This window comes from Macaca nemestrina, chromosome 5 (assembly GCF_043159975.1).
Source record: "Macaca nemestrina isolate mMacNem1 chromosome 5, mMacNem.hap1, whole genome shotgun sequence".
Taxonomy (NCBI): domain Eukaryota; kingdom Metazoa; phylum Chordata; class Mammalia; order Primates; family Cercopithecidae; genus Macaca; species Macaca nemestrina.
The window spans coordinates 127,889,809-127,917,331 of record NC_092129.1 but is presented as its reverse complement, the minus strand read 5'-3'; the positions used below and the strand labels follow the sequence as shown (position 1 = coordinate 127,917,331).

The following is a 27,523-nucleotide window of genomic DNA, read 5'->3' as shown; positions in this document are numbered from 1 at the left end:
CTGTATCATATTTAATCTTTGGGCTTTCTGTACTGTTAGACTTTCTTTGTAAAACTTCTGAGCTCAGCGATGGGAACAGGATGGTCTCCACTAAAATGGCACCCTTTGTCTTCCATGCTTCTCAGTTCTATGTTAGTTGCTGGAGCTTTTCTGATCCTTGTTCCCCAGCAAAATTTATTGCTCTGTTGTCCATTCTTCAGGACTGCTCTGTATGATTAGCTTGTGACTCCTGTTCCATATTTTGAGCTAAGGAGTTATTCAATGGTAATGGTTCTCTGGGCTACCCTCCCAAATAAGATTTGAATTTTGGTAGGCCTGAGACTGAAAAGACTGAGTCAAGTGGAAAATATAAAATTTAAAATTAAGACAGGGTTACTGACAAATATATATCTCATCAAGTCAGCTTTTTAATGCTTGTAGCACATCATAAAGCTGTACCTTGAATCCACACAATGGAGATTATGACTTCAAAAGACTGGAAAGTCCATCATCTGATTGAGATAGCCCATTCCAGTATCTCACACAGTGTGGAGTAGTGACTGAATGACTGAATGAAGAGCATTCTGTGGGCATTATGAGAGATGGAATGTGAGCCTGGATAGGCAGATTTTGACTCCTAAGAGAAATTACTGAATTATCTTTCATGCCTTAAATTTCATCCTGTATACTCTGTCAAGTCACTGAATCGCAAGGCTCCTTCCTTCAGACCATCTCTGGAATACTCTGTCCACTTCCTCACTGGGTTTTTGAACACTGAAACACTTTCCTAACTACCTGTCTCTTCTCCAGTCCCCTGCTACTGCCAGAATTGTTTAAAACAGAAGTTTTGTTGAATCACAAAAATTTGTGTCCTTCCGTTCTTGGCTTTATCTTGTCTATTCAATTTTATCTCTTACTCCTAGTAAGAGGAACCTGTTTTCCAGCATGCCAGGTTTTTTTTCCTTTAAATTTTTTTCTTCCTTCATGATTAGTGAATGTACCAAACTCTCATATCTCTTCTGTGATTTTGCTAATGTTTTTTTACTTGTATGGGATGGAAATATTTCTTCTTGCCACCTGATCACATTCTTACTCATTGCTCTGGGTCCAGTTGAAGCCCATCTCTTGCTCATGGCTGTTCATAACCCATTTTCTCCATATTGATCTCTCCTTGCTTTTATTCTTAAAGCACTGAATATAGGTGTTACTCATTTTGGCCCTTAGCAATGTATGGCTTTCTTCAAAGTGGTAACTAACATTTTGTGTGTACAATTTGCCTCCTCAACTAATTAATAAATTCCTGAAAGACCAGTGTTTTGTGCTTTTAACATTACATCTAGCATATTACTGTATGCATGACAGGTACTCACTGGAGACATTAATGACTGGGTAGGCATTGATTGTTTTCTAATTCTCTTTTAATTTAAATTGAGATACTTTGGAAAGGGAAAATCCAACAGCAATCTGTAAGGGAAATTGTTTAGCTTATTTGTGATAGATGTGTGAATTGTGGTGCTGTTAATGTCATTTTGGATATGAAATATTTGTCATTTTGAACTTCTGGTAATGTAAATGTGTAAATGAAAAAATAATAGTTGATGTGTATCATAAAACATTCTATTGCAGAATTTTAACTTGATCTTGATTTTCTTCTTTTCCAATACCAGATACTTCTCACCCCTGCATGAATGGACATTTGAAAGTGCCATAGCCAAACACTTGCAAGCATGGAGACCTCATCAATGCTTTCCTCATTGAATGATGAGTGTAAATCTGATAACTACATTGAGCCTCACTACAAGGAATGGTATCGAGTAGCCATTGATATTCTGATTGAACATGGGTTAGAAGCGTACCAAGAATTTCTTGTCCAGGAACGAGTTTCAGACTTTCTTGCTGAGGAAGAAATTAATTATATTTTGAAAAATGTCCAGAAAGTTGCACAAAGCACAGTGCATGGTACTGATAATTCCTGTGATGATACCTCATCTTCAGGGACCTACTGGCCTGTTGAGTCTGATGTGGAAGCTCCAAATCTTGACTTAGGCTGGCCATATGTGATGCCTGGACTCTTAGGGGGCACCCATATAGATCTCCTTTTTCATCCACCAAGAGCACATCTACTTACAATAAAGGAAACTATTCGGAAGATGATAAAAGAAGCAAGAAAGGTAATAACATTTCTATTTTGAAATGAAAAATTTGAAACATAGAAAAGTACAGAGAGTAATAACACAAATATGTATGTTAACAAAAGAATCTCTATATGTATACGCCATGTCTTTTATTTTTAGGAAATGTACCCATGATACACAGGAAGGTTGTATTTCCTATATCTTGCATATTTCCAAGAAAGTGGCATTAGGTCTTTGCTAAAGAAAGAGATTTCCTTTTCTTTCTAATGGATTGAAGAGATCTCTTCTGTTCATTTCCAAGAAAGCGACATTAGGTCTTTGCTAAAGAAAGAGATTTCCTTTCTTTCTAATGTACTGAAGATCTCTTCTCCCAGAAGACTGAGGTATGTTGACTGGGAATAAGATGACTTGACACTCACAATTTTAAAACACTTAAATTTTTCTTCTTCTCTGAAAGGAAGTAGTTGGTGGATATGGTGGAATTTTCTGTGTTCTTAACAGGACTGAATGCCAATTCTTGCTCTGGATGTGGTTTATGCAGTTAAATAAACCATACATTTACTTATCTATTTTCCTGAGTTGTGTGGGAACAGTATAAAATCAACATAATAATGTAAAATTCTAAAGTAAGATTCTGAGATATTTAGCATTTTAAGGCTTTGGTGTTCTTTATCAAATATTTATATCGTCTTATACATCTCACAGATCTTATTTTAGAGCTTGGGTAAAACTGTAGAACTCTTTAATCAAGCAACAAAAGTTATTAAGAGTTTTCTATCTACTCAGCACCACGGTAGGCACTTTGGAGACTATAAAAAAATTTGCCAAGCTCAATCTAGAGTTTTAAAATGTATGGGCAAGGCCGGGCATGGTGGCTCACGCCTATAATCCGAGCACTTCGGGAGGCTGAGACGGGTGAATCACTTGAGGTCAGGAGTTTGAGGCCAACCTGGCCAACATAGTGAAACCCCATCTCTACAAAAACAAACAAACAAAAATAAACCAGATGTGGTGATGGGTGCTTGTAGTCCCAGTTACTCAGGAGGCTGAGACACAAGAATCACTTGAACCTGGGAGGTGGAGGTTGCAGTGAACCGAGACTGCACCACTGCACTCTAACCTGGGCTGTCAGAGTGATACCCTGTCTCACAAAAAAAAAAAAAAAGGATAGGCAAAAAGTTATAATTTTTAATTATAAAGTGTACATTTTTTAGTTATGACTATTTGATACAGAAATTTAGATCTAAAAAGGACCTTAGGAGCACACATGCATGACATTGCTTTCTTCTATGCCAGTAAGCACAGAAATGCTTGCAAAAGCATGCTTTTATGAAGTACATCAATATAAGACCCTTGAATTCCTCAGTGACATGGCAGTTTGCAAGACAGGCAACTAAAAGGCTAACAATCACGTAGGGAGACACAGTGTTCTGAAGCTAATGTCAAATGCAAGCTTTGCAAAAATGATGTAATTTTTTCCCTAAACCTTTTTAGTTCGAATAACCTGTCTTTTTAGCTGTATTAACTCCTTTAGCAGTATTATATTAAATAAAGTACTAATCCATTCCAGTTGTTAAAAATTAGCTATAGATTCAGTCTCACTGTAAGTGACCAAACTTTTATTGAATAAATTGAACTGTCATTCAATTTTCTGAATTGAACCAAGAATTTTTTTTTAACAGTACTATCTGAACAAATTACACAGCTGTATTTTGTAAGGCAACAGTACAAAATTTGAGGATATATATGAGTCTTTCTAATGGCAAAATCATAAATGTCAAGTATTAATGTTTGCTAATTTTATTTGGGGACATGATATGCTTTTGAAGCAAAGTGTTAACAGAAAATTGAAATCCATTTTTGAAAATACATCAGTGAAGATGAAGATTCTTATTGTGGTAACTTAGTAGTAATGCATTTATCATCCTGCATGATAGCTGGTTTCCTTTGGGACATTGCATTATTATGACACAAAATGTTAATTCAAGAGATACCATAAGTTTTTGGGCTAGCACTCACTGGGAACTGAACATCAGTCATGATCTTCTGATGTATTTTTCTTTCTAATGTGGCAGCTATGTATTCAATAAGCCTCTAAAAGTAATATCTTCTACCCGGTCACCGTCCATTGAGAACTCCCACTTGAATTAGCGAGCTGAAGAAATTGAAGTCCATACTGTAAAACAGTAATGTAATGTGTGCTTCTCTTTCATAAAATCAATGTGGCATAAAAATAAGAAAGAGAATTGTGTCTTTTTTCTACTTGTATAGCTATATCTAAGCTGAATTCAAAGTAAGAGAATTATTTGATCTTGTAAACTGAGTATACTGCCAATCAAATATAAATTATAACAGATGACTTCGATTTGGTGAACATGGTGTGTGTGTGTGTGTGTTTGTTTGTTTGTTGTTTTGATTTTTTGTTTTTAACACAGAGACAAGGTTTCCCTGTGTTATCCAGGCTGGTCTCAAACTCCTGAACTCAAGTAATCCTCCCGCCTGAGGCTCCCGAAGTGCTGGGATTACAGGCATGAGCCACCACACCCAGCTGTTATTTTTTAAGGTGTTAGGGAATGTGCTAGTTTCTACCCAGATGCAATAAATATTGAAGTCTAACTGGCTATCTTTGCATGGAATATGTATTTCTCAATTATTGTGGAAGATTCTTCATATGTCACCATATCTACTTAAAGATTTTTGAAGGATTAAGTACTCTGGGGAAAAAAGTTATTGACCCCATTTTAAAGAAATTAAGATTATTTAGCTTATAACTGGACATTGTCCTGTGAAGAATTTTTAAAAGAACAAATATTTTGAAATAAAAGCTTACCAGAACACATTGCTTTTTAAAGATTAAATGTGGTTTTCATGACTATCATTTACTCAACAGATGTCTTGCTCTTATTATCTTTCAGAATCAATGGAAGCCTAATAGTCATCAGGATAAGCTTTCTGTTTTTGAATTTTTTTCAGAGGATAATTTGTCTTTATTGGTAACTCAATGAATTGTCATGGCATTGTAAAGGGATGACCTTTTTTTCCATAAAGTGTTTGGATAATGTATATTTTAATGGTTAAAGTTTCTTTTTTTTTGCTTCCAAATATCTCAGGGAGAGTTTTTTGGTAATAAACGTTGTAAAACTCTACAGAGATAAGCCAAACCAGTAGGACTAGACACCAGCAAAACAGAACCCAGGAAAAGATCTCAGATAAAAACTTAAATCCATTTTCACTTTTGTGTTTGCAATTGAGATAAGGTACTTCTGAAAATAATGCCATTTTGTGGAAAAATCTTCAACTAATGAAAAGAATATAAGTTATCTGCTTAAAGGCCCAAACATTTGAAGTCTGATTATAAGCACCAAGTTTAGCTTCCAGTCTCTTGTGAAAGGAATTAAAAATGATTCTCAGTCTCAACTGTCTTTACTGGAAAGAGGTGAAACATTTTGTTTTTGTTTTTGAATTTCAGTAATTTATATGCTCTCATTTCTAGCTTAAGTTATATAGTTAAATGATCTCTTGATCATTTTTCTTTTATAAGCAGAATGTGATCTTTATAGTATTTCAAAAATCTATACTTTTTTACTTTTTAATTTTATTTTTGCTAATTGTCACTTAGAAATTGATTAGAGATTTTTGTTTGTTTTGTTTTCTTTCTTTCTTTTGTCTGTTTGCTTAGTTTGTTTGATAACTTTCCTTTGGGAAAATTCAATTGTCGATAATATCTTACTTGTGCCCTAAAGGGACATATTTTAATTTACTGGTTCTTTTTTTAAAACACTGTTTTTTACTTTGTGATTGACATAATTACATTTGGGTCAACTTCATGAAGTCTGATAGTGTCTACTCAGACTTTTCCCAGGTAATTATTTGTCTGTCAAGAAGTGTTCCCAAGATGATATATGCACATATTCCTAATTACTGTGAACTCCTCTTATGAAAACATCACCTCTAATTACTTAAAAAAGTCATCTTTCATTAAAGTATTTTTTTTTCCTAGCCACTCAGTGGTATGTATTTACAAAGTTATAACTTCTGAGAGTCTTGAATATCTGAATGTTTAGCCACAATGTTATTTGCATCTCTGTTTCCTAATTCTAGGCTAGCTTTTTTTGTGAGATGTGAATCTTACTCTTGCGAAATATGGAATCAAGACACATAAGCAAAAGTCTAGTGAGAATTAGGGCAGAGTAATTCCTAATGCGCTCTGTACCACATTACCTGAGTTCAGGGCTTGGTTCCTCACTGAGTCACTGCTCCTGGGTGTGTCTATTATGGCCTTAGGAGTTATTAGTAATACAGAGAAATATTAACCATCAGTTGACCCCGCAGATGCAAAGAGGAAGATGAACAGATGATGGGAAATCTTCTGGGAATAAGCTGATATTATAAAAGTAGAACTAGACTAGAGACTTTGTCACCAGGACTCTAACTAGTGTGGCATTAAACAAGTCGTTGTACCTCCTCAAGTATCTTCATTTATTTAGGGAAAGATGTGAAGCAAAAATGTTTTCATATTTTTAAAATCGGGTGTTCCTAACCAAATCTCTAATATTGTTTACCAACTTAAGATTATTTTGATATGTTATACTTCTTGCTGAATTAGTTTGTGAAAGAAATGATTTTTATTCTCTGGTGATATGTTACTTCCATCTGCATCCCTTTGCAACCATGTCCTGCCCAGTTAAGTGATATTTATATGTTTATCTGTGCCTTCATTAGACTAGAATGATCTGTCCTGATGTTCCTAATTTTTATTAAGAATTTCCTCTCTACCCTATCCCTGTCCCAACTCTCACTGTGAATTTTGTGATTCTTTGAATTTGAGTCAAAATTGATTTCTTCTTGGAAATATATTTTACTTAGTTAAATTTAGTGACGTTACTATCCTGGGACATTAAGTTGAACATTTCTTCTGTGAATAAAATGTATGACATGTTAATATATATTTATGTTTGAGTGTGTATGTGTGAGAGAGAGGGCATGAGGGGAGAAGGAGGGAGAGAGAGGGAAGAAGAGATGGAGGGAAAGAGAGGGAAGAGGGAAGGTGGAAGAAAGGGAGAGAAAAGAAGGTGGGAAAGAGACAGGAAAGGAGGGAGGGAGAGAGAAAGAAAAAGAGATCTGGTTAAAATTGCACTGACTTCATCCTGCCAACTATTGCTGTGTCTGTATGGCAGTACTGTGCCTTTAACAAGCTTCTGGTGCTATACAGAGACAACCCATTCCATGTCTATTTTATGGTGGTTGAAGCAAAAAATTAAAAAAGTATGAAAAGATGAAAATGAAATTGTTATATGAGAGTTCCAACTTGGTTGCACACCAAAGCCATCAGTAACTTAGGAATTTCAGATGTTTTACTCTGTTGTGTATTATCAGGTAAAGTCTAAGGATCATCAGTGACTTGTATTTTTAAGAGACTTTCATTTAAAAATTGACACCTGAGAAAAGACTTTGGCTTTAAAAAGAAAAAATACAGTTACTTATGGGTGTCAGTAAGTTTATCAGAGTCTTTGTGTTGCTAATACTAACCTATACCTCTATTAATAGTTGGAAAGAAATAATTTAAAATGCGAGTTATTTAGGAGTGCATATATATATATATATATATAATTTTTTTTTTTTTTTTTTTTTTTTTTTTTTTTTTTTTTTGAGACAAGAGTTTTGCTCTTTTGCCCAGGCTGGAGTAAAATATCGCGATCTTGGCTCACTGCAACCTCTGTCCCCCCAGGTTCAAGCGATTCTCCTGCCTCAGCCTCCCGAGTATCTGGGATTATAGGCACCCATCACCATGTCCGACTCATTTTTGTATTTTCAGTAGAGACAGGGTTTCGCCACGTTGGCCAGGCTGGTCTCCTGACCTCAGGTGATCCACCCGCCTCAGCCTCCCAAATTGCTCGAATTACAGGCATGAGCCACCGCACCCTGCCGGAGCACATATAATTTATCTGATTACGAGAAATGTTTTTGAGACTATTTTCTTTACTCAGCTATTACTTTTTAATACTTTTAAATTCTCTCTCTCTTTTTTAATGTAAAATAAGCTGTGAGAAACAATTTTTGTAAGGACTGCACATGGCGTGTTTAGTCCTCTGAGCTTTGAGGTAGTGTTACTGACTACAGTACAGAATGTAGTTCTATATATTTGGGGATCTCTGAAGTAGAATATTTATTTTTTGTGATTGTTTGTATTTACTCATTCTTTTCTTCTGTCTCTGGTTTAAAATAAAAACCAAACAGTTACTTATTGAAATATGTAATATTTTCTGATGATACATCTTTAGTAGTTTGTTGGAATGGCAAAGTTAATTGTCATCATAAAACCTTATCATAAAATACTGAGCGTTCCTAATGCCTAAACACCTAAATTCCAGAGGGGTAGAAATTAGCAGTTTTACACACTCAAGTGCCTTCAGGGCTAAGCCACAAAAATAACTCTGCAAAGGAGAAAGGGCAGGTGGTATTCAAATAGGGAATGAAAGGAACATGGAAGAAGAGATAACTTGACCCGACTTAAGGCATTCTTTAGGCATTTGTTATAGAGGTGATAAGCTTAGGACCTTAGGTACACATTGAGGCATCATATCAAAAGTTAAGTTTCATGAAAATAAGGGGATATTACTTTACTTGTCTGTCCTCTCAATGAGATGTAAAAAAGTCATGAAGGTTTGACATGGAAGCCTTTTTGAGGTGATGAGAGCTGACATTTTGACACACTGACATTTTGCATTTTAAGGATTCTGCCTGCTCTCTTATAGTTGCTACAGATCCATCATGTGGCATACCTTTTTGTATCAATTATTGATATCTTTAACTAGTCACTCTTCAAATTATCTTGAAAAAATTGGGTGGCTTTTATCCTAAGGACTGGAACTCACATCTGATTTTGAGTAATGAATTTATATTATGTAATTTAGTAACAGTATCAGGTAACATGTATTGAGCACTGACATGTTAGGCTCTGCGCTAAGCACTCTGCATGCATTATCTTAAGTTGACCTTCATAGCAACCTTGTGAAATGTGTCCTTTTATCGTCCACAGTTTTCTGATGAAAAATGCTGGGTTCATGTGGTAGGTTGGTCAGTGGTAATGACGCAGAATGAAACCAAAATGATCATAACCTGAAAGTGGTAATGATTACATGTTCCTAATCAGAGGTCTTTGAAGACCTGGTTGAGAGGGTCTAAGATTGAGATCAGTGGGTGTAGATGTGGAAGCGTTGATTTCTAAATGTGTCAGGTAAAAAGTATCGCGTGGTTGTTATTAGAAGTCAGAAGTAACTCACTTGGAGCTGACAAAAGTTTATGATAAGCAGATAAGGTGATAGTACCTAGAGTGCAGACCAGGCCAGGAGACACTGAAAGGAAATGCGTTTCTGAGTTCAAATATAAGGTAAATTTGAAGCAGGAAGAAAAGGAAAATCAGTTAGTGAAGTTGTCCTTTGGCCTCTGCTGGGTTCAGTTATGAGGGAAATCAGCAAGTCTTTGGCCAGCCTTATAGGTTAAAGGTATTGCAGGCCATTTATTCATTTAGCAATTATTTTTTAGTGCCAGTGATGTATCAGATACTATTCTAAGTTCTGAGAATACATAGGTGAATAAAGTACCAAAGAAACCCTGCCTGCCCTTGAATGAAGTTTACCTACAAATGGGAATAATCAACTAATAAATAAGGAGTGCTAGCAGGAAGAAGCAAAACACAAATATTTTTGAGTAAAGGGAGCTACTAGTGGTGGTGGAAGGTAGCTTGCAATTTTAAATAGGGTGCTTGGAGCAGGCCTTAACAAAGTGACATTTGAGCCAAGATTTGAGTAAAGAAGGAATAAGCCATGCATATATTTGTGGACAGAACACAGGAGACATAGGGGAAGCTTTCTTGTTTTTTAGAAGAAGAGCAGAAGCCAGTTATTGGACCTGACAGCAAAGAGGAGAGGAGTAGAAGATGAGTCAGAGAGGAAACATGGAGGGTAGATCTCGGGGATCCCACTGGCCATTTTAAGGAATGATTCCTGTAAGTTAGGAATCTACAGGACAATTGTGAGCAAAAGAGAGACATCAGTTTTAAACCGGCTATATTTTAACAGGATACTTCTGGCTGTAATATTGAAAATTGACTGTAGGGGACTAAGAATGAGCATATCAGATATTACTAAAATAATTCAGGTGTGGGATGATGGTATCTTAGATGGTCAGATGGTGGCAGCAATGGCTAGTTTTTAGGTATATTTTGAAGGTAGTGAAACATGGGATGTGAAATAGGTTGAACAATGCAAGAGGACTTCAACATTTTTTGCCTGAGCAGTTGGAGTGATGGCATTGTCATTTGAGGTTGATGTCAGAGGTCCCAAAGTTGTGAGCAGGAAGCAGACATAGAGAGTGAGTTAAGGAGACTTTTAAGTTACCACTTCACCATAGCCTTTGGATGGTTGATCCGTAACCCCAGCCACTGACATCTGGCGACACACATGGCTAAGTATCTCTAGATGAGGTTTCACATCGGAACCCAAATAGTGACTGACTTGGAGAATAGTCCTGACCCGGATGACCTAGTTGTAAGTAACTTGGATAAGATTCAGATGCAAAAGAGTAGGTAAATAGAGAGTATGAGATAAGAACATGACTGATTAGATGCTGTCCCAGGACCTAATAAAACAGGAGATTATCTACCCTGCTGGGAAGCAGAACCTCCCAACACATAGTCTTTTCAAACAAACTTTTACAGGCAATTATTTCACAATTCCTTTTGCTGGGTCAAGTGAGTGGAAGACACAGAAGGAGAAACTGGGAAGGGGTCACGTAGGAGGTCCCTTTTTTTAACAGGCTATTTGGATGGATAGTTTTGATAAGTAGGAGACGAATGGTGGAGAGCTGGGCATTTTCAGACAATGGGGGAGTGTAAGAGAAGTAGAGTAGGGTGGAAAAAAAGGAAGGCAGAGTTGTTGAGAGAGGTTGATTAAGGCCAAATTGTGAAAGTCCTTTGATCAAACCTTGTGAAAGTGAATAGTGGAAAGTCATGAGATGTTTTTTAGTGACAGTAATGTTGTTAAATCTGATTCTGGACATATTAATATTGCGTTTTGGTTAGTTAACACATAGAGAAGAATATAAGACAGGTTGTAACAGGCATTGGGATAATGGTCAGCAACAAGCTGAAGCTGATGTTCAATAGCAAACAAAATGTCTTTTCAAGGGGAAAATGTATCTTCAATTTCCTACTAGAATAGAATGTAAATATAACTACTTAATTCTGTATCTTAAGGAAAGTGCCTTTTTTTTTGTTTTAAAGCTATTTTTAAGATGTCTTAATTATCTGATTTTAAGGTAATAAAATGTATTTCTGTACAAAAAAGTTTTAACTATCTACATACGGTTTAAGTCTACATATGCTTATTGAGTCCCAGCTATGTGCAAGGCACTCTGCTAATTCATATGGATGGGGGGGATAACCCACTTCAAGTGATTTAAAGTCTGATATTTGAGGGATATGGTAAAAGATTCATTGGAAATATATAGGTAAAATCATGTGTGTTTATGGGCATTACCCGAATGAGCTATGTATTATATAGGGTCTGGATTTTTTCCCACCTGTTTACTCTTTAAGTATCAGGATTATACAGACAATTATTGAAATTTTAAAGTAGCAAAAATATGATACAGATAAAATACCTCCAAAATATTTATTAGCAAATGTGTTTCACTAGTGCAACAAATGTATATATAGAACGTGTCTTTTTTTTTTTTTTTCTGAGAAGGAGTCTCGCTTTGTTGCCCAGCCTGGAGTGCAGTGGCATGATCTCAGCTCACTGCAACCTCTGCCTCCCAGGTTCAAGCAATTTTCCTGCCTCAACCTCCTGAGAAGCTGGGATTACAGGCGCGTGCCACCATACCTTGCTAATTTTTGTATTTTTAGTAGAGATGGGGTTTCACCATGTTGGTCAGGCTGGTCTCAAACTCCTGACCTCATGATCCGTCCGCCTCGGCCTCCCAAAGTGCTGGGATTAAAGGTGTGAGTCACTGTGCCCAGTTGAAGGTTTATTTTTTATTATTGGGGTGCATATATTCCTTATAGGCAATATGGAAAAATTCTAGAAAGGGTTAAGAAAAGGCAATCGTAATCTCCCAGTAGAGATAATCACTGCTACTAATGTTAGAAATTTTCTTACTGATTAAATAAATAGAGAAATACATGTATACATAAGTGTATGTGTATGTATTTTGATATCTTATATAAATCCCTGAAATAGAAGATTCATATGTGTTATATTTGAGATCATATATTTTGTAATATTTTTAAAATTGCCTCCTGTCTTTTTTCACTTAGGATTTTTCTTACAATAAAATAATTGATTTCTTATGCTGAAATGCAATGGCATAATAAAATAGGGGGCAGTGGGAGCTGCTGTGTCTCCCACGGAATTTAAAAACAGTAAGATTGACTAAATAACAGTCTGCTTTTGAGAGCATGTGCTGACAACTGTAAATAATATTAGTGATAATATATTCCTTCATTACTGCCACCTCCACCCATTTCTTACTCATCCCTCTACCCATTGGCATACCAGTGCTGATATGGTGAGAGTCTCATGGTAATATTCCTTCAGAAATGAAGAAAGCCTCATAACTGTTTTTGTGTAATCATCAGTAAGAAAAATTGGTAAATGTACATTTTCTTTTGAAAATGAGAACTTTCCTTTGGGCTATATTAATTTCATATTAATAATCACATTTTGATTTTTTTCTTCCTTGAACTCAAACACAGGCAATAAATAAACATGAAAGGGAAAACATTGTCATTTGGCTAAATATCAATCCAATATATGCTGCTGAAAAAAATCTATAATCATAAAAAAGACCTGAGTCATAGTAGTCATATTTCAACCTGCTGAATTCTGGAGCAGTTACTGAAAAAAAAAAAAAATCTGAGGTTTGTGATCATGTAGTCTTTTTACAGTTGGGCAATGAGAAATTGAGAAAGTCCAAAGTCACCCATTTGGTGACCATAAGGACTGACAGCACTTAGGCATTTGGGCTTCTATTCTAAGTTATTGTATCGTATTGCTTCTCTAGTGGGAAGGAGAAATACATTTATTAATGACACCAGTAATAGCTAATGTTTAATGCTATGTGCCAGGGAGTGTTTGAAGAACTTTATATGTACTAATGTATTAACACATTTATCTTCACAACAATTCTCTAACATAGATACCTTTATTGCCCCCTTTTTTTTTTAGAGGTAAGGAATAAAAAAGTTAAATAATTTTTTTCTAGGCTTCAGAAGTAGAAAATTACAGGTCTGGTATTTGAGCCTGGGTCGTGGGCTCAGACAGAGCCTGCTTGGGCTTTTAACCATTATGGTGTATTACCTCTGATATACACCACTCCAGGCAGGCTCCATGCAAACCAACTGAACATTCACAACCATGCTTTCTAGTATTAGTATTACTGGATAGTATCTAGTTCTAGTATTATTGCGTTTGATTCCTGGTTATCTGCCACATGGACTCCAACTCATAAGCATGGAGTATATGATGAGGCTTTGTGCTTTATCTTATGCCTCCCTCAGTCACTTCCACTCCAGCGCTACTGGGCCTGCTCTGGGTCTTCCACTGTAGAAGTATTCCTTCCAGCTTTTGTTCATGATTATTCACATATTTGGAGCATTCTTTCCCAACTTTTTGCCTCCAATTCATCTTTTAAAATCCACGTTAAATTATACTTGTTTGGGAAAGCTTTGTTTGATTCCCTTACAGACTTCAGTTAGTCATCCTCTGTATTATTGTCACTTTATTTTTTTATTATTTATTTATTTTTTGAGATGGAGTCTCGCTCTGTCGCCCAGGCTGGAGTGCAGTGGCACGATCTCAGCTCACTGCAAGCTCTGCCTCCCAGGTTCACGCCATTCTCCTGTCTCAGCTGGGACTAGAGGCACTCACCACCACGCCCAGCTAATTTTTTTGTTTTTCATATTTTTAGTAGAGACTTGTTTCACCGTTTTAGCCGGGATGGTCTCGATCTCCTGACCTCGTTATCTGCCCGCCTTGGCCTCCCAAAGTGCTGGGATTACAGGCGTGAACCACCATGCCCGGCCATTATTGTCACATTATACTTGTTCTTTAATATGAGATATATTCTCCATTTTGTCATAGGACCCATGATTTTTTAGTGATTAAAAAAATTTTTTTTTTTTTTTTGAGATGGAGTTTCGCTCTTGTTGCCCAGGCTGGAGTGCGATGGGGCAATCTTGGCTCACTGCAACCTCCGCCTCCCAAGTTCAAGTGATTCTGCTGCCTCAACCTCCCTAGTAGCTGGGATTACAGGTATGCACCACAACGCCCAGCTAATTTTTTGTATTTTTAGTGGAGACGGGGTTTCTCCATGTTGGTCAGGCTGGTCTCCAACTCCTGACCTCAGGTGATCCACCCGCCTTGGCCTCCCAAAGTGCCGGGATTACAGGCCTGAGCCACCACACCTGGCCGATTTTTAAAAACTAGGTTATTTTTCTTTTTAAATTTATTTGCAATAATTTTTTTATGCTGTATATGAATTATTTGTCAGACACATGTTGCAAATATTTTCTATAGCTTAGTTGTTCACTCTGATAATGGTATTTTTTTTTTTTAACAGGCGTTCTTAATTTATAGTTCTTAATTTCAATGTAGCCCAATTTTTAAATATTTTATTTTAAGGTTAGCTATTTTTGTGTTCTATCAAAGAAATATTTGCAGCCGAGTGCAGTGGCGCATGCCTGTAATCCCAGGACTTTGGGAGGCTGAGGCGGGCAGATCACTTGAGGCCAGGAGTTCAAGACCAGCCTGGCCAATATAGGGAAACCCTGTCTCTACTAAAAAGGCAATAAAGTCCGGGCATGGCGGCTCATGCCTTTAATCCCAGCACTGTGGGAGGCCAAGGCAGGTGGATCACAAGGTCCAGAGCTTGAGACCATTCTGGCCAACATGGTGAAACCCCTTCTCTACTAAAAATACAAAAATTAGCCGGGCGTGGTGGTGTGTGCCTTCTGTCCCAGCTACTCGGGAGGCTGAGGCAGGAGAATTGCTTAAATCCGGGAGGCAGAGGTTGCAATGAGCCGTGATCGCGCCACTGCACTCCAGCCTGGTGACAGAGCAAGACTCTGTCTAAAAAAAAAAAAAAAAAAAAAAAAGACAAAAAGAAAATTACCTGGATGTGTGGCGCATGCCTGTGATCCCAGCTACTTGGGAGGCTGAATCATGAGAATTGCTTGAACCTGGAGGGCGGACGTTATAGTGAGCCGAGACTGCGCCATTGCACTTCAGCCTGTGTAACAGAGTGAGACTCTGTCTCAAGAAAAAAAAGAAAAAAAAAAAAAGAAATATTTGCCTTCCCCAAGATCAAGAAGATGTTCACCTTAATTGACCTCTAGACGTTTTATTTTTGTCTTTCATATGATGTGAGCTCAGGGTCCATTTTGATTTCCATATGAATATGCAGTTACTGCTGTGTCATAACTCAAGTGACCACTTGTATATGGGTGTATTTCTGGACTCTATTCTAATTCCATTGGTTTATTTATCATTGCTGTGCCAAGACCACAGTGTCTTGGTTATTACTTGTAAACCTCTTCCTTTGGTAGTGAGTCCTCTAGTACTGTTCTTTTTTCAGTATTGCCTTGGCTACTCTAAATCTTCCGCTTTTCTGTAGGAATTTTAGAATCATCTCGTCAACTTTCCAAAAAAAAATAATGTTGGGATTTTTATTGGGATTTCATTGCATTTATAGAACAGTTTGAGTAGACTTGAACTTTATAATATTGGGTCTTCTAATCCAGGAGCAAGGTCTATTCCTCTATTAAGTTATGCTTAATTTCGTTCTGTACAATTTTGTTGTTTTCTGTGCATAGATCTCACATACCATTTGTTTGATTTATTCCTCATTATTTGTTATGTTTCATCCTGTTGGAAATATTTTAATGTTTGTTTTAATTTTTTTCTTTTTTACTAATATGGAAATGGATTTTTTGTATATTGACATTGGGTCCAGTGACTGGATTAATACATTTATTAATTCTAATAGTTTATATATTATTTTGGATTTTCTAGATATATTATCTGTAAATAATGGTAGTTTTATTTTTCTCTTTTCCAACCCATATAACTTTAAAATCTTTTGAATGCCTTAGTACATTGGGTAGGTGTTCCATTGCAATGTTTAACATAATGTTAAATGTAAACAATACTTGCTGTAAAATTTTTTTAAAAAAAGAAACTATCATATTTAGGAAGTTCTATTCCTAAAAAGTTTTTGTCATTTTATCATGTCATATGATTTTTCTCCTTTATTCTGGTAATATCTTAAACTACGTTAATTGATTTTCTAGAAATATATCACCAGTGCAATCCTGGAATTCATTTGAATTAGTTGTGATATTTTATTTTTATAAAGCTAGATTATATTTGCTGGTATTTTATTTATGCATTTTGTGTTTATGTTCAGAAGAAATACTGGCTTGTAGTTTTCATTTCTTATAATTGTAGTCACCAGTTTTTAGTATCAAGGTTATGCCGCCCTCATAATGATGTTTTTGTGTTTTTGGTTTTCCCAGTTCTCTGGAAGAGTTTGTGTAAGATTTCAACCTTGAATATTAGGAAAGATTTGCCAATGAAGTTATTTGTGCTTAAAGTCTTTTTTATGAGTCTAATTTTAATTCTGGGTTTAATTTCTTCAGTAGGTCTAAGGCCATTCAGATTTTCTATTTTTTTCTTGTATTTGTTTTGTTTTTACTGTTTTTAAGTTATATTTTTTACAGGAACACCTGAGTTTTTCTTATGGATTGGCATAAAATTATTTATAATATCTCCTCATTGTATTAATGACTGTTGGATTTGTGATGATGTTATCTTTTCATCCTTCATATTGGAGGTGTGTTCTTTTTCATGACTAGTTTCTTGATTTTCTTTTTCAAATTTAGTGTGTTGATTTTTTTATGTTACTGATTTCTGATCTCATTATTCCCTTTTTCTTTTTCCTATTTTAAGTTGTTTTATTTTTCCAGGATTCTTAAATACTTGGACTATTAATTTTCAGTGTTTTAGTTTGTAACATATGAATTGGAAAATAATTTTTTCTTTAAATATAGCTTTAGATTTATCTTATGAGATTCAATATTTATATTTGCCTTATCATTACTTAAACTATATTTTAGTTTCAATTTTAATTGATCCTTTGGTTGCTGGATTATTCAGAAGTGTTTGTTAAATTTCCAAATCGTTTTGAATTTTTATCTTTTTGTCGTTGAGTTTTATTTGAATTATACTGTGATCAGATAATTTACTCTATATGACTTATGTACTTTGACAATATTTAAAGTATGTTTTATGATTCAGCCTGTGTTGCATTTTGGTAAATGTTTGAGAATTTGAAAAACACAGTTAACCCTTGAACAGCATGACTTTCAACCTCATGCGTCCATTTATATGTAGATTTTATTCAACAAATACAGTAGGTCTCCTTTTCCAAGGGTTCTGCATCAATAACCAAATGCAGATTAAAAATAGGGTATTCTTGACAGTATTCTTGGGGTGCGAAACTCGCATCTGTTGAGGGCTGACTTTTCCTGATGCTGGTTCTGCAGGATTGACTGCAGGACTTGAGAATGCACAGAGTTTGGAACACACAGAAGTCCTGGAACCAATCCCCTGTGTTTTCCGAGGGACGACTGTATTATGTATTCGATAGCTGTTAGGTGAAGTCTTCTGTTCCTTAGGTTAAGTTTTAGTTCCTGTATAGTCCTCCCTATTGTCACTTTGGTTTTTTTGTTTGTTTGTCTTATTGCTTGTTTTATCAATTATGTACCTGGTTATTACTAATTGTAATTATTTTATTTTTAAAAGGAGTATTTTGAGAGTCTTCTTAGGTACATAGAAATTTATTTTGTTTTGAAACAGTTCTCTTTATCTCCTAAAAAACTTCTTTATAATTTACTCAATTTGAAATTCCATAACTATTTAAATTTATAAAATTAGTATTTTATATGTGTGTATATATAAAATGTGTATATATATATTTTACGTGTCTATGTACACACACACACACACACACTATCCATTGTATGGTATATATTTTCATCCCTATATGTTCAACTTTTCTCTGTGTAATTATGGTATGTTCCTTATAAACCGTGTATAGTTATATTTTAAAAAATTAACTCTAACCACCTTTTGTCCTTTAATTGGTATAATTAGTGTATAACATGTAATTACTGATTTCTTTTACTCACCTCATCTGTTCTTTATTCCTTTTGTTTTGTTTTGTTTCTGTAGGATCATTCACATAGGTTTTATTATTCAGTTTCCTCATTTATGAGCTTGTTTGTTGTGTGTTATTTATATAATAATAAATTTACATTCTTGACATTTTAGACTGTATTAGAATTTAGTATTCTTAGTACAATCTAGACAGTACAAGGACCTTTGAAAACTTTAATTCTACTAATGCCTCTTGCATCTTGGTCATTGTTGTCATGAATGTATGTTTTATTTCCAAGATATTTTTATTATTGTTTTAAATTGTGGATATTCATTCAGTTAGGTATACATATTCACTCTAGCTGTTGCTGTTCATTCCATACTTGTTAAGATTCTGTCATCTGGGATAATCTTCCTTCTTCCTGAAGAATTCCCTTTAGGATTGCTTTTGGTACCAGTCTGTTGGCAATGAATCCTCTTGGAATTTTTAAAAAATTTGTTTATTTCTCCTTCTTTTTTTTCCAGATAATTTATACCTGGTATGGAATAAAAGTTGTTATTATTGTTATTTAGCACTTCAGTGACTTTGAGTTATTTTATCTTTAGACTTTCATAGTTTCAGTTGTAAAGTCTTCTGACTTTTATTGTTGCTTCAAGGTATATATTTTTTCTCTACTTTTAAGGATTTCCTTTTGTCATTCATTTTTAATAGCTTTAACATGATGTAACTAGGGGAACACGTTTTTAAATTTTTTATTTCTCCTTGACATAATAGAGCTTCTTGAATATGTACCTTAAGGTTTTCCTGCTGTTTTGGAAAGATGTCAGCTATGATCTCTTCAAATACTGCTTCTACCTTCTATTTCTCTTCTTCTAGGAATTCTAATTACAGGTCTGGCATACATTGTTTTGTTTGTTTGTTTGTTTGTTTAACCATGTTCCATCCCTTATTCGTTTTTGTGTTTTTTATAATTTTCTCTCTCTGTACTTCATTTTATGTATTTTCTACATAGATATCTTTCAATCACTAATCGTCTCTGCAGTTGAGTCTAATTAACTATTAAACCTGTCTGTTGAGTTTTAATTTTGGTATTGACATTTGTCAGTCCTATAATTCTCATTAGTCTGTATATTCAGTTCTCTGTTGAAATTTTCTTTCTTGGCATCTATTGTCTTGAATACTTCAATAACAATTATGTCAGAGTCTGTTTTTGATAACACCAATATCTGCATTACCTGTAAGCCTGTTTCTTTTGTCTGTTTTTATTTTCTTATTTTAAGCATTTCCAACATTTTAATGGATGAAAAACATCCTGCCTTTTATTTTTTCTTCCCATGTCTTACTTTCCTAACATTTATTTATGCAGTGCACATAATGAAACATGATTTTAACCATTATCCCAATGAAGTGTTGTCTATTTAAGCTACATATGATAAATCCCTACGTTTAAAATAATGCTACTGCAGAGTATTGGCTCCAAGACCCCCACACCCTTTCCCCTACCAACCTGGGATACCAAAATCCATGAATATTCAAGGCCCTTATATAAAATGATATGGTATTTGCATATTACCTACATACATCTTCCTGAATACTTTAAATCATCTCTAGATTGTTTATAATACCGAGTACAAAGCAAGTGCTGTTTAAATATTGCTATATTGTATATCAAAAATTTGTATTTTTAAATTTTTTTTTAGTTAAATATTTTCTGGAAACAGAATCATGGATACAGAGGGCTGACTGTATATGTATACATATGAGAATATATGTGTAGACTTTTCATTTTCTTCATAAACTTAGAGAATGATCTCCAAGTTGTTGATACACACTTACAAATGGTTAACTCTATTGGAAACACAGCAGAGTTTAACTACTCATGGCTTTAAAGCCTTAAAAAATTAATTATGGGTGTGTAGTTTTTAAATGGGATTATAAATATCCTACGGACATACATAATTTAGTAGTAAAGCTCTTGATAGTTTTAAGTTTTATATTTTAACCATTTATGTTCAACTTCTTTTAAATATATATATATGTGTGTATATATGTGTGTGTGTATATATATATATATAGTCATGATCTATTCAAAACATCAAAAGAACAGCCATAAATAAAACCAAATACAAGAATTTTATCACATCATATTCTTTACAGCTATTCTAGAAAATAATTGTATCGTAGAAGGCATAGGTTTGGAAAATGTAATGTCAAAAGTTTTTTGAGTATATGTTCATTTAATCTGATTTTCAAAATTATTTGACACATTGAAATAAGAAATGCTTTATTGAAAACCGAGTACACCAACCTTTTGCTAAATTACATTTTCACAATTTATTTCAATTCTTAACAACCCAAGTTGAAAAACTGCAACTAATTCCCCAAATAAAAGACTGCCTTGTCAGCTGCCTTTTTCTATTTTTGTAAAACTGGACCAATTCTCATTCAATCAACGAGTTTTTTAGGATTTATTTACATAGTTTCACAATACTAAAATTCCTGGAGCTCAAAGTTATAGATTTCCCAAAGCTTAGTTTCATGTTAACTTGTATGTCCATATTGTTTTATTTTTAAGGGTGAGATCAAAGAAATTAAGAGTTCAAACAATTATTTTAACATAGTAGTACAGGAAATGTGACCCAAAGAATGCACTCATCAGTTACATATGTGAAATATCTCAATTTCAAAAGCAGAAAAAGTCCATTCCCTGCCCTCCCCGCATCTTCCCCCAGCACTTTCCACAATCACAATAGAAGAATTCTATAGATTGCTGTAACCTGTGTATCACTGCATTCAATTTATGTAATCAGTGAGAAGAAATAGTGATAAGATCAGTTTAAAAATTTATACATTTATCACATGCATTCACATTGTAAACTCGACTGAACCTTTTTGTTCTCCTTCCCTCAACAAATCCCTGATGTTTAATAGGGGACATTCAGAATGAATTTTAAATTTCCCCAGTCTCAAAAGCCTAATCTCAGCTACCATTTCTTCTAATTTGTTTTCTTCAGAGAAAAAAATAAAGTTGTGATCTTGAGCCTCCTGAGATTCTGTTTAACTTTTATACCTTTAATTTGTATTTATGGTTACTTCTCCTCTGTGTTCCATCATGACAGTCCTCTGGAGTGAGTTGCTTGCCTCCCTGCTGCTAGTGTCTCAGGTTATTATTCCTTTTCCCTACCTTTTAACCATTATACATTTGAAAGAAGTAGTTTCCATAAAGGGCTCTACTTCCTTACTTCTCTTTCCTCCTAGCCCTGCAGTCTGAATTTTGCTTTCCTTCCTCTCCTAAACTGTGTCTCATAGGCTACTGTGGTCCACATGACCAAGACATGCCTGCTACTTTGTCATATCCTTTAGTCTCTTCCACTCCTCTGTAAGTAGTTTGCCTTCTCTCTTTGTTCTTTTCCTGTCTCTTCAACTGTTGTTTCTTGATTTGCTTTGCTCTTTCCATCTGTTGAAAGTGAATGTTTTAAAGACTTTTAACCTTGGGTCTGTTCTCTACATTTTATTACTTACTGCTGCTTTCTACCTTCATACTTTGGCACTATTGCTATTTACAACCTGATGTGACCTGTCTCTGAACATTAGCCTATGTAATCTAGCTGATGGTCCAGCGTCTTTACCTGTGGCCCACTGGCCTATCAAATGCAGCATGTCCAAAATAGTAGTTGGAAATTTGGAAAACGCACTAAATTTTTTCTCATCCTCTCTCTCTGTTAAAGGCATCATCACATTCTTAGATGCCAAGACTACAGTATCTTGGAATCACATAATGATTCATTCTTCTCTCATTGTATAGCTTCACTTTTGTCATTAGGCACTGGGTTTTGTTTCTTTTTTTCTTTTTTTTTTTTAATATAGAAATGTTTGGTTCTCATTATGTTGTCCAGGCTAGTCTAGAACTCCTGAACTCAAGTGATCCTCCTACCTCAGCCTCCCAAAGTACTGGGATTATAGGCATGAGCCAGCATGCCTGGCCACAGGCACTGGGTCTTGGAAATTGCCATGTCTTCCTCCTTCTAATGCTCTCCATTGCTACCATCCATGTTCTGCCCTCTATATTTTATAATTAATTACAACAGTACCCTTAAATTATCTTGCTAAAGAACATTTCTGCTTTCTCCAGTATTCCTATAGCCATTTGCCTGAATGATCACTGATCATGTGATTCTTTTCTGAATATAAATCTCTGTATCTTTGCATTCTGCAAGTGCCACAGAAGCCCTCACTTCATCCAACAGCCTAGCCTGCCTTTCTAGATTTAACATGCTACTTTTTTCTGCCTCTGAATCTTTTTATTTTTAAAAAACTTTTATTTTAAGTTCACGGGTACATGTGCTGGTTTGTTATATACATAAAATCATGTCATGGGGGTTTGCTGTGCAGATCATTTCATCACCCAGGTATTAAGCCTAGTACTCAGTTATTTTTCCTGATCCTCTCCCTCCTCCCACCCTCCACTCTCCAATAGACCCCAGTGTATGTTGTTCCTGTATATGTTTCCATGTATTCTCATCATTTAGCTCCCACTTATAAGTGAGAACATGCGGTATTTAGTTTTCTGTTCCTGTGTTAGTTTGCTGAGAATAACGGCCTCCTTCTCCATCCCTGTTCTTGCAAAGGACATGGTCTCATTCTTATTATGGCTGCCTCTGAATCTTTCCTTTCCCTTTTTTCTTCCAAAAATACTCTTCTCCGTCTCCTCCTATTAATATTTTATATATATATAATATATAAATTATATGTTTACATTTATATTTGAACACCAAATTTAAATGTTACATGTGATAATTTTTTTTTTTTTTTTTTTTTTTTTTTTTTTTTTGAGACGGAGTCTCACGCTGTTGCCCAGGCTGGAGTGCAGTGGCGCGATCTCGGCTCACTGCAAGCTCCGCCTCCCGGGTTCCCGCCATTCTCCTGCCTCAGCCTCCTGAGAAGCTGGGACTACAGGCGCCCGCCACCGCGCCCGGCTAATTTTTTTTTTTGTATTTTTAGTAGAGACGGGGTTTCACTGTGGTCTCGATCTCCTGACCTTGTGATCCGCCCGCCTTGGCCTCCCAAAGTGCTGGGATTACAGGCTTGAGCCACCGCGCCCGGCCCTACATGTGATAATTTTAAAATACATTTACAACACTTCAACAAACCTCCCTCCAAAAGGTGGAGCCAATTGTCTCCCTCTTAAGTGTGGATGGGGCTTAGTGACCCCCTTCTAATGAGTAGAACATAGCAGAAGTGATGGCGTGAATCATGGGTTATAAAGGTATCATGATTCCCCCTTGCTTTCTTCTGGGTTACCCCCTCTATGGAAATCCAGCTTCTGTGTCATGAGGTGACTCAGCAGCTTATATGGAGGCTGTTGCGGTGAGGAGCTGAGTCCTCCCACCAACAACTGTGTGAATGAACCATCTTGGAAACAGATACCCTTTCCCAGTCAACTTTAGATGACTGCAGCTTTGATTCACAAGTGACTCTGAATTGGCACCATCCAGTCAAGCTCCTCTCAGGTTCCTCACCCACATAAACTGTGAGATTATAAGTGTTTGTTGTTGTAAGCCACTAAATTTTGGGAACAATTTGTTATGCAGTAATAGATAACTAATACAGTATATTTTCAAGAAGATCTGGTCTCTATTAGTAAGATAATATTTCTCCTGAGAATTTTTTATTTATACCATCAACCTGTTCCTTGTCACAGTCCATTCATATTGTGGTTATTTGTTAATACATTTTATAATTTTGTGTATTAGGGCAAGTTTTTCCAAGTCTATACTGTTTAATGAAACATGTAAATACATAAAAGCTCAAAATATGAGCCAGAGTTCTGGTTATGTGTGTAGTATCTTAATACTTCATATTTTGGGATATTTCTAGATATAAATGTTTATCATCACCAGGTGGTTCTTAAATGACTTCCTCATCTTAAGCTTCATATTTCTGTTTATGCTATATGTCCAATATACATGAACCAATTAAAGAATTATGATTCTACTACATTAAGTTATATATAGAGCCAGTGTCTAAATCCAAATTCAGACACATGAATATATATCTATGTGTGTATAGATAGATAAACATAGATATATATATATCTAGACATACAGGGGAAGTGATTCTTTTTTTAGAAGAACCTTCTTAAGTTTAGTGCCAAGGAGTTTCCTTTGATACTATTTATATGCAGAGAAATATGAAAGGAACCTCCAATGAGTAATTTATAGTGCACATGTATATATGTGTGAGGTCTCAATATTTATTACTCTAGCCATTCTACTTCTGTCCATTTTGGAAATGATTTGACATTCTAATCACTTGAAGTGTTATAGGTGATAAAAGATCACTGGTTTCTTCTCACCTTATTTTAACCCGAGTCAGTATGTTTTATTATGGTCAAAGATCAACACTCTTCATTATTCCGTGAAGTAAACTGTGTTCCTTTCCACTTGGTTCTTTATATTTTTCTGTAGAGGCTTAACTTAAGGATGAGGGAGAAGAGTTCATTCAAAGCTTATATTTAAGTGTGTCTTTTGTGCTTTCATCACATAAATGCTGTATATGGGTACCAGTGACCTTCAGGGATTGTAGTGTCCGTTGATTTAAGTGGTTCTTGCAAGTGTTCTGTATCTGAATTCAGGAAGCAATGAATCTGGCAAGAATTTACAAACTGATGTCCTGGGAACTTTTTTTTTTTTTTTCTTACAGAATTTGGTAAGATGGTACATTGGTCTGTTTGGATTCTGATGAATCCCTTGATTTTGTTTAGGATGATAGTCTCATAGGTAAATTGGGGAAATATGCATTCTGTAACTTATTTGTGTGATGTCTGCTAAGAAAATGCATACTCATGCCATACAAAATGCACAAATACAATCTAGTTTATGCAGGTATCTTATACTTGAGAGAACATAGTTGAAGAGATTTAATTAAGAATATATGTCATCTTAGGGAATCTAAGAAATAGAACTCCACGGGGTTTGGCCTCTACCATCTGGTGTTTAACACATTTTGATTTTTACTCGAATAGAATACAAAACCTGCTACTTAAGTTTTTTTGTTTAGTTGATGACATATTGGAAAGGGTAGCAGGCCCTCAGAATTTAGGATTCAATTACAAAATGGCTTCTTTGGTCAGAAAACTTAGAAGCAGGGACAAATCTGATATTGTGGTTTTTGAAAAGACACTGTGAGGCAGCTTAGGGCAGTGATTGAGAGCATGAACTCGGGATCTAGAGTGCCTGGCTTTGAATCTCAGCTCTACCACTTAGCTTTTACAGTGTCTTACGTATGAAGCTACACATGCCTCAAAGAGTCTTTCACTTGAACTTTGAAAACATTGTGGGTAAGGTATTATTTTCCCATTGTTCACATAGAGACTGAGATTTCAAGAGGTTAAGTAATTTGACCAAGGTCAGCAACTGACTCTCAAGACTGACACCTAAGTCTCTGACTGCAAAGACTAGGTCTTAACTCATGCATTACCAGGGGTGTTAAAAGTACTGTATTGTATAGATTCTGTAACTCAGAAAGGACAACATCCAAACCTGTATCCAAACAACAACATCCAAAACCTGTATCAGTGAGAAAAACATTACAAAGAGATATTGAAGAAGTGATTACTATTGAGTATGAAGAGAACAAATTTGGTTTACCTAGAAAAGCCATGGTCTTGGAAAGGTCTTGGAACAGATTCAATAGCATTTCAAGGTCTCCTCAGTCTTTATTATTTTAGCCTTGCATAAAATTCTATTATACTTCCTTGGGACTTGTACATTTATTTTCATAAGACATATAGTGTCTTTTCCATATCCTCAGGTAGTTGTGCCAATTTCTGCTTCTGACTTTTACTACTTTTTAAACTTTTTAAGCAGTATCTTTTAAGCAGTATTACTTGTACAAGCAATATCTATTCAAACACAGTTATTACATCACAATTTTAACACACATTTACATATCAAGCATCATAGATTCTGAAACTAAATATGTGAAGTTGACATTTATAGTTTTTATATTGTATGTAGTATGTATGTTATATATAATGATTGTTTTTGTTGAGAGGGGCTTCAACTGAATTAGGGAAAAATGGGTTCTGAAACCAGTAACCAGTAACATGGCATAGGTTTGTTTTGTTTTGTTTTGTTTTGTTTTGTTTTGAGATGGAGTCTTGCTCTGTTGCCCAGGCTGGAGTGCAGTGGGGTGATCTTGGCTCACTGCAACCTCCACCTTCCAGGCTCAAGCGATTCTCCTGCCTCAGCCTCCTGAGTAGCTGGGAGTACAGGCGTGCGTCGCCATGTCCAGCTAATTTTTGTATTTTTAGTAGAGACGGAGTTTCACCATGTTGGCTAGCTGGTCTCAAACTCCTGACCTTGTGATCCCCTCTCCTTGGCCTCCCAAAGTACTGGGATTACAGGCTTGAGCCACTGTGCCCGGCAACATGGCATAGGTTTATGACAAAGTAAAAAAACAACTATTGATAAAATACTTCATCAGTTGATCATACCAAAAACATAATCTTAACATTCTACCTTTCTGGATTTGGCTACATTGTAGCATCCATCTAGAATGATGCAAAAAAAACAAGAAATAAACCAATTATTCACTGAGCTGCCAAAACAGACATGCTAAATAAAAGCTTGTTGGTAGAAGAGGCCTCCTCGTCCTACCTCAGAGTTCATTTACCCCTGTTTTATACATAATTCGAATAAGTTCCCTGATCTTCTTTCCACACCCAGATCAAAGTATGAAACTGGAACACAAGAGGCCAGTCCACACTGATAAGAGAAGGAAGTGTTAGCTTGACATCTAAAAGGAAAACAAGCAAGAGAAATACTGTTAAGAAGCGTACAAAAGAATACCATAAACACAGCACCATAAAGCAAAAGAATATGGCCATTGCCACTCTCAATAGCCTTTAAAATTGTCAATGTCTCAGAGTATCTTTAAATAACACTAAATTTAAATTATGTTCTGGACAGTATTTCTGAGAAGTCAGGAAAGTATCTTCTATATTTAGTAGTATTTTCCATTTAAAGTTGACAGAATGAAAACAACAAAAATAATTTTATACTTAAGTCACATTTCTAAAACTGTCAGGAAAACTTTAGCCACAATCTTTGGAAGGAAGTTAACAAAAATCAATTATATTTGTTGAAAATTAAACATAATTGGATATTATAGTTAAGTCTAGATTCTTA

The 27,523-nt window shown here is 35.4% G+C and overlaps 1 protein-coding gene across 2 annotated transcripts in view; it reads left to right on the top strand.

Moving 5' to 3' along the window:
- LOC105490826 (family with sequence similarity 83 member B) overlaps window positions 1-27,523 on the top strand; it is a 99,054-nt gene that overhangs the window by 22,632 nt on the left and 48,899 nt on the right. Inside the window, exons 1-2 of one of the 2 annotated variants that reach the window (XM_011756763.3) lie at window positions 528-588; window positions 1,647-2,150. In XM_011756763.3, the coding sequence (XP_011755065.2) occupies window positions 1,707-2,150 (444 nt within the window). In that variant the 5' untranslated portion in view covers window positions 528-588; window positions 1,647-1,706. Of the gene's footprint in view, window positions 1-527; window positions 589-1,646; window positions 2,151-27,523 lie in introns of those variants that run through there. The other variant, XM_011756764.2, reaches the window with a different exon arrangement.